General features: G+C 26.2%; 10 protein-coding genes across 10 annotated transcripts, besides 6 other annotated features; 4 read left to right on the top strand and 6 right to left on the bottom strand.

Moving 5' to 3' along the window:
* The first annotated feature begins 451 nt into the window (after positions 1 to 451).
* Positions 452 to 780: a repeat region.
* A 1,025-nt stretch (positions 781 to 1,805) lies between these two features.
* Positions 1,806 to 2,181: a repeat region.
* A 1,057-nt stretch (positions 2,182 to 3,238) lies between these two features.
* Positions 3,239 to 3,445: a repeat region.
* Positions 3,446 to 3,535: 90 nt separating this feature from the next.
* Positions 3,536 to 5,746, bottom strand: EHI_004640 (Vesicle-fusing ATPase, putative; the record flags this gene model as incomplete). Its single annotated transcript, XM_651700.1, has 1 exon — positions 3,536 to 5,746. One exon carries the CDS (start codon positions 5,744 to 5,746, stop codon positions 3,536 to 3,538), a length of 2,211 nt encoding a protein of 736 aa, XP_656792.1.
* Positions 5,747 to 6,036: 290 nt separating this feature from the next.
* EHI_004630 (uncharacterized protein) lies at positions 6,037 to 6,990 on the top strand (the record flags this gene model as incomplete). Its single annotated transcript, XM_651701.1, has 1 exon — positions 6,037 to 6,990. One exon carries the CDS (start codon positions 6,037 to 6,039, stop codon positions 6,988 to 6,990), a length of 954 nt encoding a protein of 317 aa, XP_656793.1.
* A 38-nt stretch (positions 6,991 to 7,028) lies between these two features.
* On the bottom strand, positions 7,029 to 7,811 carry EHI_004620 (uncharacterized protein; the record flags this gene model as incomplete). Its single annotated transcript, XM_644916.1, has 1 exon — positions 7,029 to 7,811. One exon carries the CDS (start codon positions 7,809 to 7,811, stop codon positions 7,029 to 7,031), a length of 783 nt encoding a protein of 260 aa, XP_650008.1.
* Positions 7,812 to 8,048: 237 nt separating this feature from the next.
* EHI_004610 (phosphoribulokinase /uridine kinase family protein) lies at positions 8,049 to 9,788 on the top strand (the record flags this gene model as incomplete). The annotated part of the gene is made up of 1 exon (XM_651703.1): positions 8,049 to 9,788. The coding sequence occupies one exon, from the start codon at positions 8,049 to 8,051 to the stop codon at positions 9,786 to 9,788; it is 1,740 nt and encodes a 579-aa protein (XP_656795.1).
* Positions 9,789 to 10,359: 571 nt separating this feature from the next.
* Positions 10,360 to 11,979, bottom strand: EHI_004600 (hydroxylamine reductase, putative; the record flags this gene model as incomplete). The annotated part of the gene is made up of 1 exon (XM_644914.1): positions 10,360 to 11,979. One exon carries the CDS (start codon positions 11,977 to 11,979, stop codon positions 10,360 to 10,362), a length of 1,620 nt encoding a protein of 539 aa, XP_650006.1.
* Positions 11,980 to 13,389: 1,410 nt separating this feature from the next.
* EHI_004590 (coatomer complex subunit, putative) lies at positions 13,390 to 15,792 on the bottom strand (the record flags this gene model as incomplete). The annotated part of the gene is made up of 1 exon (XM_651705.1): positions 13,390 to 15,792. The coding sequence occupies one exon, from the start codon at positions 15,790 to 15,792 to the stop codon at positions 13,390 to 13,392; it is 2,403 nt and encodes an 800-aa protein (XP_656797.1).
* A 219-nt stretch (positions 15,793 to 16,011) lies between these two features.
* On the bottom strand, positions 16,012 to 16,639 carry EHI_004580 (uncharacterized protein; the record flags this gene model as incomplete). The annotated part of the gene is made up of 2 exons (XM_644912.1): positions 16,012 to 16,193; positions 16,258 to 16,639. 2 exons carry the CDS (start codon positions 16,637 to 16,639, stop codon positions 16,012 to 16,014), a joined length of 564 nt encoding a protein of 187 aa, XP_650004.1.
* Positions 16,640 to 16,811: 172 nt separating this feature from the next.
* Positions 16,812 to 17,843, top strand: EHI_004570 (ser/thr protein phosphatase 5, putative; the record flags this gene model as incomplete). Its single annotated transcript, XM_644911.1, has 1 exon — positions 16,812 to 17,843. The coding sequence occupies one exon, from the start codon at positions 16,812 to 16,814 to the stop codon at positions 17,841 to 17,843; it is 1,032 nt and encodes a 343-aa protein (XP_650003.1).
* A 140-nt stretch (positions 17,844 to 17,983) lies between these two features.
* EHI_004560 (uncharacterized protein) lies at positions 17,984 to 18,349 on the bottom strand (the record flags this gene model as incomplete). Its single annotated transcript, XM_651627.1, has 1 exon — positions 17,984 to 18,349. One exon carries the CDS (start codon positions 18,347 to 18,349, stop codon positions 17,984 to 17,986), a length of 366 nt encoding a protein of 121 aa, XP_656719.1.
* A 47-nt stretch (positions 18,350 to 18,396) lies between these two features.
* Positions 18,397 to 18,566: a repeat region.
* A 146-nt stretch (positions 18,567 to 18,712) lies between these two features.
* Positions 18,713 to 19,307: a repeat region.
* Positions 19,308 to 19,808: 501 nt separating this feature from the next.
* Positions 19,809 to 21,080, top strand: EHI_004550 (uncharacterized protein). The gene has a single exon (XM_651628.2). It carries the CDS (start codon positions 19,812 to 19,814, stop codon positions 21,042 to 21,044), a length of 1,233 nt encoding a protein of 410 aa, XP_656720.1. The 5' UTR covers positions 19,809 to 19,811; the 3' UTR covers positions 21,045 to 21,080.
* Positions 21,081 to 21,559: 479 nt separating this feature from the next.
* Positions 21,560 to 21,976: a repeat region.
* The last annotated feature ends 552 nt before the right edge of the window (positions 21,977 to 22,528 follow it).

The raw sequence follows: 22,528 nt of genomic DNA, 5'->3' as shown, positions 1-22,528 counted from the left end.
TTCTATTTGTTTAATATAAACCTCTTCCATTTTAATTTAATTTGATATTTATAAGTTCAAAATATGGATGTTTAAATAGTTAATACACGTTATTAACATCATGTCAATTATTATTTTTATCATCATTCTATTTTAAATAAATGTTATTTTTATCATTTTTAGAATAACAATAAATATATAATAATATTAATTATATAATAATAATAAAATTATAATAATGTTATTTTCTATAATTAGCTTATTTTATTTTTAGTATTTTTCATTTTTTTTTTTAAATAACAAAAAAAATTGAAGAGAAGAAAATTCAATTTTGTTTTATTTTTATTTCATCTTTTGTTATTTGAATTGTCATGTTTTATCAATATTAATTCTATCAATTATTTTTATTTAAACTCCAAGATATTATGATGAAATATTAGATGTTGAAATATAAGGAAGTACTAAAGTGTGGGTAAGGCTAAAAGAAAATTAAACATAATAATATAATGGGAATGAAATAGTCTCTTCTCTCATAAAATAAAGAAAAAAGGAAAAAGAAAATGTTTAAAATTAAGACAGAAAATAAACAAAAGGTTAAAAAGAAGGAATAAGCAGAAGAAGGATGAGAAGACATTAATAAGAAGAAATAAAGCAAAGAAGTGATTTTCTCAATTTGCAAGAAAAACATAAATGATAAGTTAAAGAAAAAGATTACTCTTTTTTAAACAGCTCAGGGATTAGTCTCCGCTAAACTAGGAAGAATAAATGAAAAATCTATTAACACTTAATTAACTAATTTTTCTGTTTATTTAGACTCTTTTCCAGTGTAAATCAGAAACAACACACAAACATTAATACAAAATCAAATAATGAAAAATCAAATAATTGAATATGATGAAGTAATTTAATAAGAAATATAATAAATAATAATAGAAAGAATGAAATAAAATAACAAGAAAGAATTATAATAAAATAAAAAGATATAAATGATGATAATAATAATAAATGAAATTATACATAATAATATAATGATAATAATAATGATATATTCATTCATAAAATAAGAAATAAAGAAATGATAATTCAATGAGAATAGATAAAATGATGAAAAATAAACAGAAAGCAATTTAAATAAAAGAATGAAGAATAGAAAATCAACATTCTCATTAATGAAAAACTAAATAATAAAAGAAGAATAAACAATATTAAAGTATAAAGAAATGATTATTCACATTTGAATAAAGAATAATAGAAAATAAATAATATCATTTTTATCTTCTTTTTACATATTGTGTTTTATTAAGAATCTTTTCTAATGTAGGATATATAACAAATGGTTATTACAATGATTATTGAGTAATGGTGTTGTGTGTTGTAAAGAAAAAAAAAACATAGAATTTCATTATCAGATAAATGAATATCAATATCATTCAATTGAATAATGGTATAATAGTAAATGAAATACAATGAAAATGGAATAAGAAAGAGAAAGAAAAACAAAGAAAAACACAGATAAAAACAAAGAAGAAGAAAATAACACACTTCAAAATCTAATCAAGAAATGGAAGAAAAGATTAACGAATAACAAATGAAGGAAATAGAAGAAGAACAAAACAACTGGAATGAAATGAATGAAAAACAAAAGACATAATTAGAAAGGAAAATGAGAAACAGAAAATACAAAAGAAACAATCTAATTTTAATGAATGAAAAATGAAAGATACACGAAGAAATATAGAAATAAAATGTAAAACAAATAAAATCGAAAGAAGAAAGAATGAAAAATAAAATAATTAAGTGTTATCAAAGTCTCTGAGTTAAATGAGAGAAATGATGAATGAAAAGAAGAAGATTAACCAAAACTCTGAATATCAACAAATTGCAAATAAAATTAAGAAAAACAGAAAGAACAAGAGAAGAAATAAACAATACACAAAAGAAAAAGAGACACAAAAACAAATAATAACAAACCAACAAGTTGTAATAACAATTTAATAACAAAGAAAATACAAAGAAATAGAGAAGAATAACATGTGTGATAAGCATGGAAAGAATAAAGAGAATACGAAAAGTAAGAAGATGAATAAAACTAGAATATGAAAAAGATAGAATGATAAATAGAAGAAATGAAGCAAATACAGAATAACAAAAAGAAGAGATAATAATTCAACAAGAAACAAAACAACGAAATAGAATAATAAATGATATAAATGAATGAAAATAATAGAGCAATAAAAATACATAAGAAATAAGATAAGAAGCAAATATAATAAAAGTGACAAACAATAATGCAAATAATCCAAATGCAAATAATCATAAAATGAGACATACAATACAGAATGATAGAATAACGAATGAACGATATAATCGAAAACAAGTAGAATATAAAACAAATATGAAACAACAAAATTGAAATAAGTGAAGAAATAATGAAGAATATTTTAATACAACAACAATCAAACAAAGAAAATTACACCCAATAAAGAATAAAATCAAAGAAAAGAAACAAATGAATTAATAACCAAAAATAATAAATGAGTTATAACATGAGAAATGATGAAAATGAAGAAGATAAGAAGAAATCAAATTGTAATTAAATCCATCTTTAAAATAAGTGAGATAAAATGAAGAAATACAAAATATATCAAGAAAACAAGAGAATCAAATAAAACAAGAAATAAAAATATACAAAATAAAAATGAACAAGAGTATAAAAGAAAAATAAAAGAAGAAAAAAAGAAGAAAATGAAATTCAAAGAATAGAAAGAATAAAATATCTAAAATATAAAAAGATGATGAATGAATGAATAAAGAAAATCAATAAAAAGAAATAAACCGAAACAATTGAAATTAAATGAATGAATTTAACAAGAAAAAAACATAAAGAAGAAACACAATATGCAATATAGAAACAATGATAATAGCATAGAAACAATGAAATAATATAATAAAGAGAAGTGATGAAAATAAAGACAAATTGAAAAACAAAGAAAACGACATGAAGAATAAAAGATATAAAAAATACAATATTTCCACTAACACAATAAATGAAATAAAATTCAATGTTAAGAAAGTCAATAGAAATATTGAATGAAACAATATAAAAATAAACAAAGATAAAACAAAGATAAAAGAATGCATGACAAGAATAATGAAGTAAAATATAATGTTAAATGAGAGATAAAAGAAGAAAAGAAAGAAGTGTACAACAATAAAACAAATAAGAAATAATAAAATGAAACAAATGAATGATATATTCAGAAAGTATTCAATTAAATAAAGAAATAAACAATATTAAAAATTAAAATTTAATGATAACAAACGTGATAAATGTCATGAAAGATTGAACGTATTACAAACAAATATAATTTGAGGAAGTAATAAAAAGATTCATAAACAGGAATCATCTCCATTAAATCAAGAACAATCCAAACTAATTTTCTCAATACTTAATTAATTGTTATTTCTTTTATTCATTTCATCTTTTATTTAAAAATGGATTTAAAACTATAGTTAAAATATAAATAATAATAATTCAAAAAAGTATTAGTTGTTTTTAAGCTTGCATATAAGCAATTGAATCCCATGGATCTATTTCTTCTGAACAATAAGTATTCATTAACATAGTAAATTCTTTAGAGTCATATGACTTTCCTTTGAAATTTTCTAATAATAATAAGGCATTTTGAATTGCAATTTCTTTATTTTGGAATTGGTTCATCACATCAACCCATCCCAATTCGTCAATATTACTATCCATTCCACTTGTACGTGCAATAGTTTTTAATTGTTCACATCCTGTAACAATTGGAAGGTGCATATGTTGAGTAAAAGCTTCCCAAACATCTAAGTTTCTTAAAACATCAGGTGCAAGACACGTAGTAGATAATATATATAACTTCTTTCCAGTAGGAACTGGTTTACGAATATAGGCTAATAATAAATGTAAAACAGTGTTATCAAAACGTGGTCCAAATGGAGTATATTCTAGTACTCTTTCTAAGTCATCAATAATAATAACACTTTGAGTTGATCTATATGCGTCAGTAAATACTTTAGCAATTTTAGAACATTTCATAACATCAGGATATCCAACTAATTGTTCTGCAGATAATACTTTAATAAATGGAAATCCACTTTGTTTAGCTGCTTCTACAGCAAGAGCAGTTTTACCACTACCATGTTTACCACCAATCATAACTGCAATTTTATTAGTAACTGTAGAAGTACTTAATTGTTGAACAGAATCTTTTAACATTTCTCTAACATGCATTTGTGCAGATGAATAAACTAACATTGGATTAGGAAGTGTAGGAATTTGGTCATCTTTGTCAACACCAAAAGCAGGTTTCATTTCTCCTAATGCCATATCAAAATGTTCTCTTTTAACAACAAATTTATCATTCCTTGGTTTACATTTCTCCATATCAAAATTTTCCTTCATAGCAAATGATGAAGCAGAAATAACTAATCCTTCCAATTCAGCACCAGAAAAGTTCTTTGTTTGTTTAGCTAATTCTTCAATAGAAACATTAGAATCTAACATATGATTTTCTCTCATTTTTTTTGTGTGAATATTTAAAATTTGAACTCTACCATGTTCATCTGGTAGTCCAATTTCAATTTGAACTTCAAGTCTTCCTGGTCTTAATAAAGCATCGTCTAACATATCCATTCTATTAGTCATTCCAATAACAAGAATATTATTTAATGCATTAACTCCATCAATCTTACTTAATAATTGGTTGACAATAGTATCAGATACTCCAGTAGAATCATTACGACTTCCTCTTTGTTTACAAATAGCATCTAATTCATCAAGAATAATAATGTGGAGTTGACTATCATCTCCTCTTTGATTCTGTTCAGCCTCAGCCTCTGCAAATAAGTTTCTGATATTAGCTTCTGACTCTCCGACATATTTATTAAGAATGGATGGACCTTCAACTAATTTAGGTTCAACAGATGAAACCATTTTACCTATTTGTCTTGCCATTAAAGTTTTTCCACATCCTGGTGGTCCATATAACAAAATTCCTTTAACATGTTTAATACCTAATTTTTTAATAGTTTCTGATGGAAACATACGAGACATAAATGCTCTTCTTAGAATATCTGTAAATTCTTTGTCAAGTCCACCAACTCCCATTCCTTCTGGATTAAAATTTTTAGTAAATAAAGTGCCTTGAGTCATTCCACCATTAATAGTAAGTAATCCACCATCTCTACCAAGTTTAGAAATATCGATATTCATTATTTTTTCATGAATAAGTCCTCGATCAGCGTTTTCAATAATTTCTCCTTTAGCTCCAACCAATTGAATTTCAACAAATTTTAATAAAAATGGAACTCCTTTAACTGTTAATACTAATGATTGATTTTGAGTTACCATTTGTTTATTAAAATCATTTTTAATTAATTTTCTAATATCCTCAGCATCAATTTCTATTTGTGTTGGTCTATTGAAGAATCCAATATCAATTCTTAAATAAGAAGTACATCGTTGAGTTTGGTTAGGTTCAAATTTAGTTATTTTTACTTGTTCATTTAATCCTAAATTCAAATCTGTTCGTTGTACTTTACTTAGATATAACTTTCCTTGTTCAACTATGTCAAGACTAGTAGCAGTATATACAAAATTATCTATTTTAACATATTCTGGTTGTTCAAATGACTTATAATCATTAGTGTTGAAGTATACTTTATTTGTTAATGTATATTTTATGTTTTTAATATCAAATTGACCTACTTGTAATGCCATTGTCATTGTCTCTTATATTTTTAAGTTCTCTTTATTTTCAAGTGTTCTTAAAAAAACTTTTTAATAAAAATCCTCACCAATTGAAAAGTTCTTTCTTTTTGTGACATTTTGTATTATTAACTAGTTTGTGTTATATAAAACAAAATGCTTTGATTTTACAAAACTCATGAGTTTTACTGTTTGATATTAAATATAGTTTTTTAATAATAAAAATTATTACTGTACTATAAAATTATAAAAACCCCATTAAAAAATTATAAAAGTTTATTCATAAGAACTTAAAAATAAAACTCAAGATGTCAAACAATTCATCAAGTTGTTCATGTCCTTCTTCTTCTTCAGTAAAAGAATTTACTTCACTTACTTTACAAAATAAATTATTAAAACAAAAAGAAAATACAAAAACAGCATTACTAACAGCATTTGTTATTGGTGTATTAAATTGGGTTGGGTGTACAATAATTATTCATAAAAGAAAAAGGACAGCAACTAAATCAATGCAGTATTTTGATGTTGCAGAAATTCGTGGTCCAATAACAGTAACATCAAATGATATTGATAAGATTGTAGAAGAATTTGAAAAAAAACAAGCGGCATTACCTTCAACTGTTCTCTCTGACCCTTCACCAAAAGATATTACACGAATTTCTTTTCGTCATAAAGCAAAAAGTGCACGATGTGCTATGTTTAATAAAATGATGAACGTAGCAGAAGAAATTGGAAAAAATGAAGTTTCATTTGAAGTAGTAAATTCAAAACGAACATTATTAACAATTAAAAAAAAGGGATTTAATTCTGTGAAATTAGCAGGAAAAACTTTAAACAAAGAATTAATTAATTCTATAGCATCTTTATTACATAGAGCTTTATGTAACTTTGTTGATAATTTTAGAGAACTAAAGCTAATTGATAAACATACTAGAGAAGTTGTTGTTCTAAACCCACACTTTCCTTTACTAGAATATATTTTTTCTAGTTTTGGTGTTCCTTATTTTCATGAAACACGAGAAATAAGAGAACTTCGTAAGTCAGAATTGTTAAACTTCATTGACAGTCCACCAGCACTAAGTCCTTTTTCAAAGAAAAAACAAAATAAAATAAATGAGGAGTCTTTTCAAAAATCAATCAAAACAGATGAACTTCTAAAAACAAATGCAGCTCCAATTCCTTCTTCTTTAAAGACAAAGCCTATAAGGAAATATTGGTTATTAACTGATGTTTTTCTTCATGAACATGGTTGTAATATCTAAATTTAAATTGTTAATTTATTTCTTTATTACTAATGAATTTAATTAATAAGATGGTTTTGAAAATAACTTTCTATAAATGACAATATTGCTGTTTGAAATTCTATATTACTAAATATATCATTATGCCCACAGTCTTCTACTAAATACAACTCAAAATTGTCTTTACATTTAATAGCTTCACTTAAACGAGTAGCATGTGAAACATGAATAATTGTATCATTTAAACCATGAGCAATAAAGACTGGCATTTTTAACTCTTTAATTGTATTCTCATTATTGAAAATATCAGTAAATGGAATGTATGTTAGTCTTTGATCAACAACAGCACAAGCAGAAGTAAATCCACTTATAGATAATACACTCCCAAGAATACCTTGTTGAATATTATATTTTTTTAGTTTATCCAATTGAATTTGATTTGCTAACCAGAGTGTTGGTCCACATCCTATAGAATGACCCATAAGTGCAATATTTTGTTGTGGTATATTCATGTCTTTTACAGCCATAAGAAAAATCGCTAAAATGTCTTGATCACAATTACTTTCTGAAGGGTCACCAATATTACTTCCATATCCAGTGTAATCATAACCAATAATATTGCATCGAACAATTTTAGAAAATCTCCTCATACACTCTATAGAAGTAGAAATATCTTCAGCATTTCCATGTGAAAATATAATATACCCATTACTTGGAAATTCAGAATTTATTATATAATAAGGAACATGTCTATTGTTGATATGGCAAATTTCAAATGCATTAATAGAATATTTGTTTTGAGGAGGAAGAAAAGCATACTTACAAGTGATGCTGTTACCCATAGAAAATAATCTAATAACTAATTATTAAGTTGAGGATTTCTTTCTTTTCGTTTTTGTTATCTCTTAAATTATGTTTAACAAGAATTTTATTTATTATTTTTCTTAAGTGTTATTTATGGTTTTCATTTGAAAATAGAAAAAACCAAACCAAAAACTTCCATTTTATTCACTCTAAAAATATAGTCTTTTTCTACTACAAGATCTAGAAACTAATATTTTCATTAATACAAAAACATTATGTCAAGTTTATCTCTACCAACTGTTAATTCATCTACTCCTACTACCATTGATAATGTAACAGACATTTCAAAAACTATTGTTACATTTACTGATGGAACACAAGAAATTCACACTAGACCATTACACCTAACCACCTTACTCTCACACCCATCATTAAATAATAATGAATTAGTTGGTATTATGGTTAATGGAAGAGTGTATTCAACAAATGCTAGTATTAATGTTGGTCTTGCTAATGTTGTTCCTGTATTTTTAAATTCTTATGAAGGGTTTTCAATTTATAGAAGGTCATTGGTTATGGTATTTGCTACTGCTGCTTATATGACATATGGAACAAAGTTTGGAGTTACTGTTGAACATCATGTCAATAATGGATATTGTATTAATAAATCTGATGGAAAAGAGTTTACTGAAGAAGAGTGTAATACCATTAAACACAAAATGGATGAATTAATCAATGGAAATAAAGAAATAAAAGAAGTAGTTCTATCATATGCAGAAGCAATTAATTATTTCACAAAGACTAATAGAAGAATGACACTTTCACTTTTAAAAAGTAATAATAATGAAGAAATTAAATGTAGTTATTTAGAAGGATTTATGACATTATTTGTTAGACCACTTTTAGGACGAACAGGAATATTAAAAGATTTTAATTTAATAGTAGGAACTGATAAAACAGGAATGATGTTATTATTCCCACAACAAAACAAACCAATTCCAAAAACAATAAGAGAAATTGAAACAAAAAAGATCATAGAAAACTATAAAACATCAAATAAAGTAGCACAAGCAGTTGGAATTGAATGTATTGGTGATCTTAATAAGAGAATTATAAAAGGAGACAAAACAACTATAATGATGATGGAAAATAGACAAGACATGGAAATAGCACAAATAGCAGAAGATGCTATTGAAAAGATTAAAACAAGAGGAGTTAAACTTATTTCTATTGCAGGACCAAGTGCATCAGGTAAAACTACATTTAGTAAAAAACTTGGAGTACAATTAAAACTTAGAGGAATTACACCAGTTGTATTAAGTACTGATGATTATTATAAACATCGAGTAGACTCTCCTAAGGATGAGAATGGAAATTACGATTTTGAGTGTTTAGAAGCATTGAGACTTGGTGATTTGAATGATACACTTACACGACTCTTCCGAGGAGAAGAAGTTCATCCATATGTCTTTGATTTTGTATCAGGTAAATATTCATTAATACAAGATAAAATCCTTAAATTGCCACCAAATGGGGTTATTGTTATGGAAGGACTTCATGGAATTGATGAAGCATTAACTCCTGCTATTCCAAGAGAACAAAAATATTATATCTTCATAGCACCACTCACACAATTGAACATTGATGAGTATAATTTTATAGGAAATCAAGTATTAAGATTCTATAGAAGAATAGTACGAGACTATTTAACTAGAAATTACACAGCATCACATACATTAAAGAGTTGGTTTAATGTTGCTAAGGGTGAAGAGAAATACATATTTCCATTTGTTGATCAAGCAGATAAAATATGGAATTCTTCAATGGATTATGAGATTGCAGCTATTTATCCATATGTCCTTCCATTATTAAAAACTGTTCCAGTTGATGATCCAAACTATAATATGGCACGTAATTTATTAGATACACTTGAATTGTTTATGCCAGTTGATGACCACCTTATTGGATCTACTTCATTGATTAGAGAATTTATTGGAGGAAGTGTTTTTGAATAAAAATTAAAAAACTTCTTTTTGGCAAATGTTATTTTCTTTTCTTCTTTCATTCTTTACTTGTATAACTTAGGAACTTAACATCTCCTAATAATTAGTAGGAATCGAATGTCTTAATTTAAGTCGAAAATGAAAGAAGAAGAATAAGTCATAGACAAAGGAGAAGGATAACGGAAAGAATGTCATATAAACTGAAGACAAAATAACTCATTAACAATATAACAAAGAACAATTTTAATTAATGAAATCAAAACTAAATAAAGTTATAGATTGAATTGTTCAATGAAAAAAAAGAAATAGAGAGAAATAAGAGAAAACAAGACTCATACAACTGAAGAAATATATAACTATTAGAACAACTAAAACATAAAATATGAAAATACTTTGATATAAAGATTGAAATCAAATAAAAATTATTGAAATTAAATATAATAAAGACAAAAAACCAATTGATAGGTAGATTAAAGAATAGTAACAATTTCTATTACATTATTATCATCTAATTCTTATTTTTTAACTTAAAACAAAAATATAAATCACCAAGACTTAATTAATGACTATTGGATTGACATTCTTATAAGTTGGCGAGATCATTATCAGGTGTAGTGGTCATCATTAAATTCAAATTATCATGAAGGTACTTAAACACTCCAGGAGTTAAGAATGCAGGTGCACTTGGTCCAATTCTAATATTCTTAATTCCAAGATATAATAATGCTAATAAGACAGCAACTGCTTTTTGCTCATACCATGAGAGAATAAGGTGTAATGGAAGTTCATTTACCCCACACTTAAATATCTCAGCCAGTTTTAAAGCAACAACAATTGCAGAATAACTATCATTGCATTGTCCAAGGTCAAGAAGTCTTGGAATTCCTTCAATATCTCCAAGCTTTTCTCTAAAGAATCTAAATTTACCACAAGCACAAGTCAATATAATACTATCCTTTGGAATCTTTTGAACAAGTTCAGTATAATAATTTCTTCCTGCCTTAGCTCCATCACAACCTCCAACAACAAAAATATTTTTAATTTTACCTTCTTTAATTAATGAAACTAACTTATTTGCTGTTTTTTCTTCAAGAATAGCATGATGACTAAATCCAGTAGTTACAGTATCTTCTTTCAAATCATCAGTAAACCCTTCCATTTCTAATGCCTTCTGAATAACTGGAGTAAAATCTTTATCATTTCCAATATGAACTAAACCATTAAAACCAACTTCGTTTGTAGTAAATACTCTATCCTTATAACTAGGTAATGGTTTCATTAAACAATTAGTAGTAAAGAGAATAGCACCAGGGAATGTTGGAAATTCTCTTTGTTGGTTTTGCCAAGCAGTTCCAAAATGACCAATAAGATGTTTGTATTTCTTCAATAATGGATATCCATGTGCAGGAAGCATTTCACCGTGGGTATAAACATTAACTCCTTTTCCTTCAGTTTGTTTAAGTAATAACTCTAAATCATGCAAATCATGTCCAGTAACCAAAATGCATTTTCCAGCCTTATGTCCAATTAATACTTCTGTTGGTTCTGGATGTCCAAGAGTGTTGTTTGCCTCATCTAATAGCTTCATGGTTTCAAGTGACCATTTACCAACTTCTAATGTTAAATGAATCCAGTCTTCTAATGTTCTTTCTTTACCATCATAACCAGCAGCTAATGCAACTTGGATAAATTCAAAGATTTGGACATTATCTTTTTTCAATAAGTGTGCATGACATACATAGGCACAAATTCCTTTCAAGCCAAAGATAATTGTTTGCATTAAACTTTGAATATCTTGGTTGTCAATCCATTTATTTGGTCTTTTGTCTGACAGATGAGTTTCAATATAATGAGCAACATCCTCAACATCTTCTACTCCATTTAACTCATTTTTTGGTAACTTTTCTATTAATTTCTTGCGTTGAATAAAAACTTGTTCAACAATCTGAGAAATATCTTTTTCACTGAAGTTAACATTAGTCAAAGTAGAGAATAGTGCTGAGCAAGTAAGAACATGATATTCATTATCGACTTCAATTCCATTTTTCTTTGCTTTTAAAGCAACAAGAGCATTCATACGAAGGGCATAAATAAGAACATCCATAGTATTAGAAACAATAGGTTCTTTAGTACAAACACCACAAACTGTACAGCCAGTACCTTTAGCTGTTTGTTCACATTGATTACAGAACATCTTTTCCATTTTTATTTTCTTCTATAGTTCAAAGGTGTTTTTATATATCAAGTCTACTAACGAAATAAAAAACTCTTTACATTTCTTTTTCATTCTACGATCAAAAGAATTCCCTTCATTGGTTCTACTCAACTAATATCTCTATTTCTGCTTAGTAATATAATTGTAAATTATAGAATTTAACACTTCAAGAAAATTATCATCACTTTCTTGAAATTACTAAGTTTAAGTCACCTAACAAATTTCTGACTTTTTCGTTATTTTATTAATAATTTTATTTTTGTTTATATTTTATAGTCACATTTACTTCAATTAATTTATCACTTTACAAATCTCCCTCAATTTTCTCTAAACAAATTCATAGAGGTTTTATTATTTTTATTTTCAAAATTTACATAACTTATAACTTCTAAAACTATTAATTTACAATCTAACAACAATACACTCTTTTCTCTTTAATTCCTTCATTCAATTTTCCTCATTTCACAAAACACGAATGGCACATTTCAGGTATTAGAAATTACAATAACAAATTTTTAATATTTCGTTTAAACATCTTATACACTAATCTGTAATACGATAACTTTTAATGAAAAGAATATTTTCAAAAACTAAAATGGAGATTAAATACATGTAAAGGTTAAACTAAATTTGTTTAAACAAAATGGTTCTTGTTTTTTGATTTTATGACAAGTGTTTTAAACACACAAAAAATAAAGCACTAAATTATTTATTTTGTTTTTATTTACGTTAGTACTTTCTTACTCATAAATAATTCAACAAAAAACACATATTTATGGAAAAATTATATAAATAAAATTATAACTATCATTAAAATACAATAAATTAATAATTTGCCTCATTCTTTCTTTCAATCAAAAAATATTAATTTAATCTCATTTAAAATTTGAAGATAAAAAAATTAACTAAATAGTAAATAAAATTATTAAATAATATAAATTACTAATCTGTAAAACCAAAAAACAATTCAACTCCCACCTTAATTTAGATTTTTTTTTAAGAAAAAAAGCATTTTAATTCTTTTGTTTTATTAAATGATTTTTATTTTTATTATAGAAATTATTTCCATAAACAACTCTTACAAAAATAATAAAAACTATTCAAGAAACTAACTAAAGTAAATAATATTTTTCAACAATTCTTCTTTTTACAAATTAAGTCTTTATTTTCCTAAAAGATACTGTTTTATTAAAATGTATGTAATGACATTTGTCTATATCAAAGATTGATTTTTTGTTTTTAAAACTTGAATGAAAATTTTAAATGATATTTAAAACAACTTTAAAAAGAGACATAACACAAATTTTTATTATGTAAAAGAAAAGAAGTTTAATAAAAATATGATTAACCTTAAATTCAATAACTTTGAAACGCATTTTCTTTTATTTCAATTAAGTTTTATTGTTGTTCAGGAAGAACAAATAATTCAGGGTTGTCAAGTGGATTTGCAAGTGCCTCAGCTTGTTTTGGATAAATTTCAGATAATTCAGTTTTCCATTCCTCAACAATATTTTTAGCTAATTCAGGTGGAAGTCCATAAGTAACAGCATACATTGCAGCTTCAGGATATCTACTTGTCTTTTGTAATATTTGAACACATTTTTCTTTCATTTGCATAATATGAGCACAAACAAAGGCAATATTCCAAATTTCTTTTTCTTCTGTAATTTTCAATAATCGTTCTATTAATTCACCATCATTTAATGCAACACCAAATAAAAGAATTCCACTCCAATCATTTCCTTTAAACATACAATCAATTGCTTCTTCTATATCATCATTATCCAAATATAATTTAGTCAATTCTTTCCATTGATGATCATCATTTATAATATCTGCCATTTCTCTTGCTAAATCAATTTTATGTAAACTAACTGCTAAATCAAATTTAAATTCTGGATCATCAGAAATACTTAATGCTAATTCTGGATATTCATGCTGTTTTAAAAATAATGCTGCAACACTTAATGAATCTTTAGGAATTTGAGCTAAATATTCTTCAATTTTACTTTCATCTTTTCTTAATACAGCTGATTGGAATACTAATAATGAATGAAGTAATTTATAACTAATAATATTTTCTCCTTTTAAATCACTAAGGAAACATCTATTTTCTTTAGGTAAATATCCGAGTAAATACATATTATTTTCTAAATGAGTAATAATATTACAAAATGCTCCAACATAATAACATAATGAATTGTTATGGTTAATATAAATAAATGCATCACCATACCAATTTCCTGATTTAACAGTTTCTGGAATTTCAGAAAGTACTTCAAATGCTTCAGTTAATCCTTCTTCTGGAACACTTTTATTTTTATTAAAATATTGTTGAACCATTTCACTATTATATTTTAAAATATAATAACTATCATCTGAGCAAATAGAAACAAGTTCTGTATCTGACCAATAAAGGTTTTTAGCAACAATTTGAATATCAGTAATAAATTGTCCTTCCCATGTATATAATGATAATGAATCTCCATATTTTAATGTTAATAAATTTCCTCCAAAGATTCCATCTGGACTAATTTCTTCTTGGATATTGATATTGGCTTCTTCAAATTGTTTATTAAATACTTTGACATTTCCATTCTTTTCTAACACAGCATATCCTCCATTATCTGACCAAACAAATTGTGAACAATTTCCATATTTAACATTTCTCCATGCTAATGTTGTGTAAATGATATAATCAGAATCTCCTACAATTGCTATAAATCTACCATTTGGTGAAAATTGAATATTTTGTGGAAAAACATCAACAACCCCAAGTTCTTTCATTGGAAGCATTAATATTTCTCCATCTCCTGATTCAATATTTTTGGCATTATACATAATAGCATCTTGTCTTTTTGTCATGATAATTTTTCCATTTCCATCCATAGAAATAGTAGGTATATCAGATCCTATTTTTACTACTAATGTTCCTTGATCAGATCCTATAGCTAATAAATTCCCATTAAATGCCAATGACCAATTACGTTCAAAATCATAATTCAATACTCGTTCAATTTTATTAGTTTGAATATTCCAAATTCTAATTGTAGAATCTTCTGATGCTGATGCAATAATTGGGAATTCTTCATGACATTTAATACTCCACACTACATCAGTATGTCCTTCAAATTTATTTACACATGCTTTAGTTTGATAATCCCAAACTCGAATAACAGTATCTTCTCCTCCTGATAAAAGATATGGTCTTGTATCATTTATTAAATAACATACACAACATACTCCTGCTTCATGACCTTCTAATGTAAAATGTGGTGAATTACTATTTAATCCCCATATTTTTACTGTTCCATCTAATGATCCTGATGCAAAAATATTAGGATCTTTTGGATTTAATGATAATGACATAACTGCATTAGTATGTCCTTTAAATACCATAACTTCAACAAAATTTTGTTCAAAATTAAAACATTTAATTGTAGTATCATCTGAACATGTCAAAATATATGGTAATGTTGGATGAACAATAATATCTCTAATATAATCTTCATGTGCAACAAAACTCTTTTCTAATGTCATTGTATTATAATTATATACTCGAATCATCATATCATCACTTCCAACAATAATCCATTCTTTACGAGCAACAAATCTAGCACTTCGAATTGGTTTATCACCAATATCCAGTGTCTTTACAATAGATTTAGTTTGATAATTTAAAATATAAATTGTTCCTGTATGAAGTGCAGCTAATACCCATGGCTCTTTAGGATGAAAATCAACACATTTAACTCGTGTAGATTTAGTACTAACTTTTCTCTTAATCTCAAATCTTGCCATTTCTTTCCTCTCTATTCATTTTTGAGATTTTTTTATTATTTTTTATATTTTTCTAAATCTCTTTTTTATTTTTTACTAATTTACTTTTTAAGTTCATTTTCTTTATTATTAAATATAATTTTTATATAATATTTTATAGTTAGTATGATAAAACTAAACAAATGAACTGATGATGATTTTGTTTTTCAGAATCAGATTTATTTCTTAAAGAAAAATAAATTACTTTTTTGAATGACTTTGTTTCAAGAACAAAAGAAGTGCTAAGATTCCACAAAAGATAGCAGATCCTGAAAGAATGAGATTTTGAGATAAATAAGTATATTCGTGTGTCTTTTCATTAAAGACAAACAAAAAACTAACAAATCCAAATGTCTCTAATTTAAACTTTTCTTGTGTTCTTACTACTCTAATTAATACTTAAATTACTCTAATGAATAAATTAATAATAAAATACTTCTAACAAACAAAAAGGATAAACTGTTGCTTTTGTAATATTTCCATGAACCACATCAAAACTAATTGTTGCATTTGTAAATATAGGAATACCATTTTGATGAATTGGAATATATGGTGTTATTAGTCTTCCATTTTGAAATGAAAAACGACTATACAGTGAATTATTTTCAATACTTAATACTATATAAACAAACATTTTGAACATGTCATTATAAAAAAATGTGACTCCTAAATCATTTAATGAAAATTGTGTTCGTTCACCAAATTTTGGTCGTGCAGTATATGGTAATGGTTCCCATTTATATATAACATCATTTGTTTTAACTTGATACTGTGCTGGTATTGCTTCTCCTTTTTGATATTTACCAACACTTAAACAAATAAAGACCATTATAATCAATATATTCATCGTTGGTCTGTATTTCTTTTCCAGTTTACTTTTTCTTTTTTTTCTTATTTTCTGTTATATATAACATCAATATACTTTTTTATCATAAAAATTTGTTTTAAATAAATAGAATAAAACCGAACTAACGAACTAAAAAAAAGTGAATTTTTTTGGAATGAATCATCTAACGGGACAGTTACCTGAGGTATTAACTAATGAGTATTGTCAAAATATTATTAGAAGAATGAAAGAGAGAGAAGGAGAATTAACAGGACTTCCTCATAACTTAATTATAGACATATTAGTTAAAGGGACAGAATATCTTCGATTAACTGACAACTTGATTAAAATCGAACCTGAAAAGAAAGATGACGATCATTATTTCATTATAGTAGGAGATTTACATGGTCAATTTAATGACCTAATTAAAATTTTTGATAAATTTGGCTATCCAACGAAACAACATGTTTATATTTTACTTGGTGATTATGTGGATAGAGGAATTGATGGTTTAGAAATTCTTGTTACAATGAGTATTTTAAAATTAACAGAACCACAATCAATTTACTTTTTGAGAGGAAATCATGAAAGTTTAGCAATGAACTCATTATATGGATTTACTGATGAAATTAAATCTAAGTTTCCACAAGACTATAATTCAGTATTAGATGCTTGTGGAGAATTTTATAAATCTCTTCCTTTAGCAGCAGTTGTTGCTAATTCTGCATTTTGTGCTCATGGTGGTATTTTTTCAAGAAATGAACTAACACAACCTGGGTTTATTGAAGAAATTAATAGTATTGATCGTTTCATTGATGAAGACTCAAATAATCCTATATCATTATTTAACCAACTATTATGGTCAGACCCTGAACTTGCTGATGGTTTTAAGAAAAATGATTTTAGAGGAGTGGGGATTGTTTGGGGGTCAAAACAATCAAATTTATTTCTTCAACAAAACCATTTAAAGTTTATTATCCGTGCTCATGAATCTCCTGAAGCTCGTTGTATTCGTGTTCGTTATAGGTTAGGAGGAATGCAAGATGGTTATGTTCAAGATCATTGTACTTGTGAAGGTGGTGCATATACTTTATATTCTGCACCATGTGATAAAGTGTGTATTCAAGGAGTAATACAACCGTGCTTAGGTGCTGTGGCAGTTTTATTATACCCATACAATGAGTTATGTTTTCAACAATTTTCATGAATAGAATCTCTGTGGCTGTCTTAAATCAAATAGTTTAATTTAAATAAAGTTTTTTCTTATTGATAATTTATAAAAAAACCAAAATTATTTCAAATCTTTTAATTTACCATTAGATTTGTTTTATTTGGCTGACTGGATTTTTATACAACAAGCCAACCAAAATCACAATACTTTATGGTTGCAAGACTACAACTTGATTGTATAGTTACAGGTGTGCCTGACTTTGTAACTTGGATATCATTGACTTTATATGCTCCAAAATCACCCATTTTTACCAAACTTCCTGATGGTCGTAATACATAATGTTCATTATCATTGCTATCATCTCTCTTCTTTGGCTTTCTCTCTTCCTTTTTTTTAATTTGGGAAGCCATTGAACCGTCCTTAAATTCTTTCTCGAACTCGATGCTACTTGTTGTAGAATTACTATCCTTAGCTTTGTTAAGGTTATTAACAAAGCTCTTTGAAGAGACTTCATCTAATGACTCAACAAATAATTTACTCATTTAATTAATTTTTAGTTTTTCTTAGATTTATATAACTTTAGAGATAGAAGGTGGCATGTCTAAAACACCATACACAAACCCTAGTACAAATTCAAGCTTCAACTCTTCAGTTATTTTCTGGTTATGATTTTACCTTTGAATTAGAAATGTATTAATTAACACTGAAAAAAATGTATTGAGATATTATGATGAAATATTAGATGTTGAAATATAAAAAATAACATTCATTTATTAAAAAAAGAAATTATAAATATATGCGGAAGTATTAACCAAAGAAAAGGATTTGCTTAAGTGTGGTTAAGACTAAAAGAAAATTAAACATAATAATATAGTGGGAATGAAATAGTCTTTTCTCTCATTCATAAAAAAAAGAAACCAATTATGATTAACCTAATTCTTAGGTTTTTCATCATGCTGAGAAGTGAGAGAATCAATTTCTTCAACAGGCTTTATTTCTATTGAAATAAAGTTTTTGCAAGCATGCTCGACTTAAATGGTTCCTCAATTAAGTTGCTGCCTGACTTTTATTTTGATTTTAATGAGTAATATAATATTTCTCATTCTTTATATTATTGTTTTAAGAAGAGGATATCCATAACTTACTGTTATAGCTCATCTCCTTTTACCTTCGACACCCCTTAAAGAAACCCTATTCCTTGATAATATCCTTATGTTTAATTTTTGTGCAACAATATCAATTATATATGCTTCTTCTTTAACAAATGATAATTCTTAATACGTAATACCTCCTTAGTAAATAATAATCCTTATAATTAATAATGAATAACATTATTACATAATAATCACTCATAATAAATATTAATAAATAATAACCAGTTAGTTTTGAATAGATATTATCTCACCAAAGGCACGTCATGACCAGACGATAACTGGAGATTCGAGGTATGGGAATATTTTATGGTTGTATGTAGTGTCTCTGACGTGCCATCTTCGAATCAAAAATTAAATAAGTCATAGAAATAAAATAAAGAAATGATGATGGAATAATAATAATGATGATGGGTATTAACATTAATCTTTCAGGAAAAATTATTCTGATAGTTAATAAAACGTTAAGTTATAGTAAGTTGTAGAGATAGTTTTTTGACGACAGTTGTGAAATATCATTTTTTTTAAAGTTTGCATATTGCGTTATATTTTTCGTGTTTTTCATTTTTGGTTTCAATAAGGAAAATTCTTTCAATTTGGATTGCGTGTAATACCTTTTGGAAAAAAAAAACAATCTTGAGATTTATAAAAAAAAATGAATAAAATAGAAAAAGAATATAAAAAAATAAGAACTTAAAATGAGTTGACAACGTTAAGATTTGTGAAATTTGAATGAACAATAGAATTTGATTGCTTCACTAACTAAGTTAAAACTCTGAACTGTAAATGACGTGGCTTCAAAAGACTAAATAAAAAGACTTCAAACTTTTTATGATATAAAAAAGTTTTAGTCATGTCAGACATGGATAAATTAAAGGAAATTGGAAGTAAAAAGTTCCAAGAACAAGCTATATGGATGCTTAATGCAATGTGGCCAAAAGACCAAGGAAAAAGTGCAGAAGAATTATGGAATTATGTAGAATTATTTGCTAGTTTAGATTTAGAAAATGGTAAAGAAGGAAGTGATCTTGATGAATTAGGAATGCACAGAGTTTTTGAAAAAATTCAAAAACAACAAACAATGCAAGAAATGAGAAACCATTTAAGAAAGGTTGGTGTTACTTCATTCAAGAAAATTTCAATGATTAATTTCTTAATTTTTATTTACGGATATGATTGGGCTGAAGTTGTTAATGCTCCACAAGGAGGAAATGTAGAGGGAATTGAAAAAGCTAAAAATATGTTAGAAGAAGTTACTATTGCATTTGAAGATGCACAAAAGAAAGCTCAAGAATCTAAAGCAGCTGCTGATGAGTCTAAAGCTAAATCTGCTGAAGCTAAAAGAACTGCTGAATTGGCTGCACAAAGGGCTGAAGAAAGTGCTCAAGCCGCTGACGCTGCTAATAAAGCTGCTGAAGCTGCTAACAAGGCTGCAGAAATTGCTAAAGCAGATGAAGAAGCTGCAATTGCTAGACAAAAAGAAGCTCAAGCAGCAGAAGATGAAGTTACTAAAGCTTTAAATGAAGTTAAATCTCAAGAACAAGCTAAAGAAGACAAAAGAAAAGCACTTCAAAAAAAGATTGAAACTGCTGGGTTAGTAGCCAAGAATGCTGCTATTCAAGAATTAGCTAAACTTGATAATGAAGATGACTTACCATTAAGAAAAGCTAAAACAACACTTGAGGCTGCACAAAGAAAAGCTGCTAAACCAGTAAAATTGGCAACAGAAGCAAGAGAGAAAGCTTCTGCTACTGCAAAAGAAGCAACAGAAGCTAAGAATAAAGCAGACAATGCCAAGGCTGAAGCAGAAGCAGCTCTTCAAGCAGCCAATGAAGCTAAAAATCAAGCTGATTTATCCAAAGAACAAGCTGAAGAAGCTGAAGTACAAGCAGTTGAAGCATCTAAAGAAGCTGAACAGGCAGTTGAAGAGGCAAATAAGAAAGTTGCAGAAGCAGAAGCTTATCTTGAAGAACAAAAGAAGAAAGCTGAAGGATCTGGACAAGGAACTATTTGGTTTATGCAAAGAGAAGTACTTGAAAAGAAGAAATTCATGCCAACCAACAAAGGAGGAATTGCTAAGAAATGAGAGACATATATTTAATTTAAGTTTTATTTCATTCAATATGTATTTTTACAAGTTTTATTTCTTTTAAAAAAAGTAGTGTTATCAACATTTATTAACTTGGTTTTAAAAATACTTTGCTTTCTCTTATTATAATAAAATACATTGAGAATAAAAGAAATATACAAGAAAAATATGTTTTTAACAAATATATTATTAAGTCTCTTGAATAATATTTTGTAATAAATTTAGATGATTATTTAAAATGTCTTTTTTCATTATATTAAAATCAAATAATTCATTTACATTCTTTGTTCAACCTCCATCGTTAGGTTTGAATAAAAAATTCTTCATTATTTAATGTTGTATATTATATTTTATTTAGTAAATTCTTGGTCATTTTTTTTTATTTATGATAGAATATAAAAATTAAATCACTTATCATACTATCATCGATTTGATATATTTTATCAATGAATTAATGTTTGATGTGGATAAAAGAAATAAGTATTAAATGAATGAAATTTGGAAAGACTAAAATAAATCAAGATATAAACATAGAATTAAATTATATTCATAAAATAAATAAATACAAAGAGTTACAAGAGAAACTAAGATATAATAGAGAATTAATATATGTAGAAATAATACCTGTTATATTATCAATAAATTAATACACAAAGAGTCTATAAGAAGATTAAAATACAGTTAAAATACAATTAGACTTCCACCAAAATCGTAAGAATAATATTAATCAAAAAAAAATATGAAAGACTTAATGTTTTACACATGAAACTCTGGAAGTACATTAGAAGAAAAACAATCTAATCCGATCGTAGTTGAAATAAAAATATATGACACCAATAAAGCGTATTGAAGAAACTGAAATAATCACTTCTCAATATGAAGAAAATCAAATTATGGATATATCATATTAACTGATCTTTTTTCTTGTTATTTCTTATTCTACTGTTTTTGAATGTATATCAATTAATATAACTATTACAACAATATATTCTTTGTAAGTTTTGATATTTCTTTGTAAAATCAATTTAAATAAGAATTTCTATCATTTTAATATCTTCTTCATTCATTCTTTTCTTTCTATTATATCATATACTCATAAAAACAATATAAAAACATATGAATCATTAATATTTCAAAAGAAAGTAAAAAATAAGATGAAAAATAAAATATTATTTATTCCTTTATCATTGTATTTTGAAATATTAGTAAAACTAAAACAAGAATAATGAATAAGAATTTTAATTATCTTTGTTATACTTAGACTATTTATATATAAACATTTACTTCATCATTCTTTTCGTTTTAATAAACTTCTTAAAAAGAATGTTGAGATAATTGTTTTTATAGACAATCTAAGAAAAGTAAATATTATCAAATTTCTTATTCTGGTCATGTTATCCTCCTCTTACACTATTCCAATTTTGTACTTAATTGATTAACACTAATATAATTTGATTGCTCAGGTATATTGGAATCCGTTG

Source organism: Entamoeba histolytica, genomic scaffold (assembly GCF_000208925.1).
Source record: "Entamoeba histolytica HM-1:IMSS scf_1104750516333 genomic scaffold, whole genome shotgun sequence".
NCBI classification, from domain to species: Eukaryota; Evosea; order Mastigamoebida; family Endamoebidae; genus Entamoeba; species Entamoeba histolytica.
The sequence above is the reverse complement of the archived record's forward strand: the minus strand, read 5'-3'. Positions and strand labels throughout refer to the sequence as shown.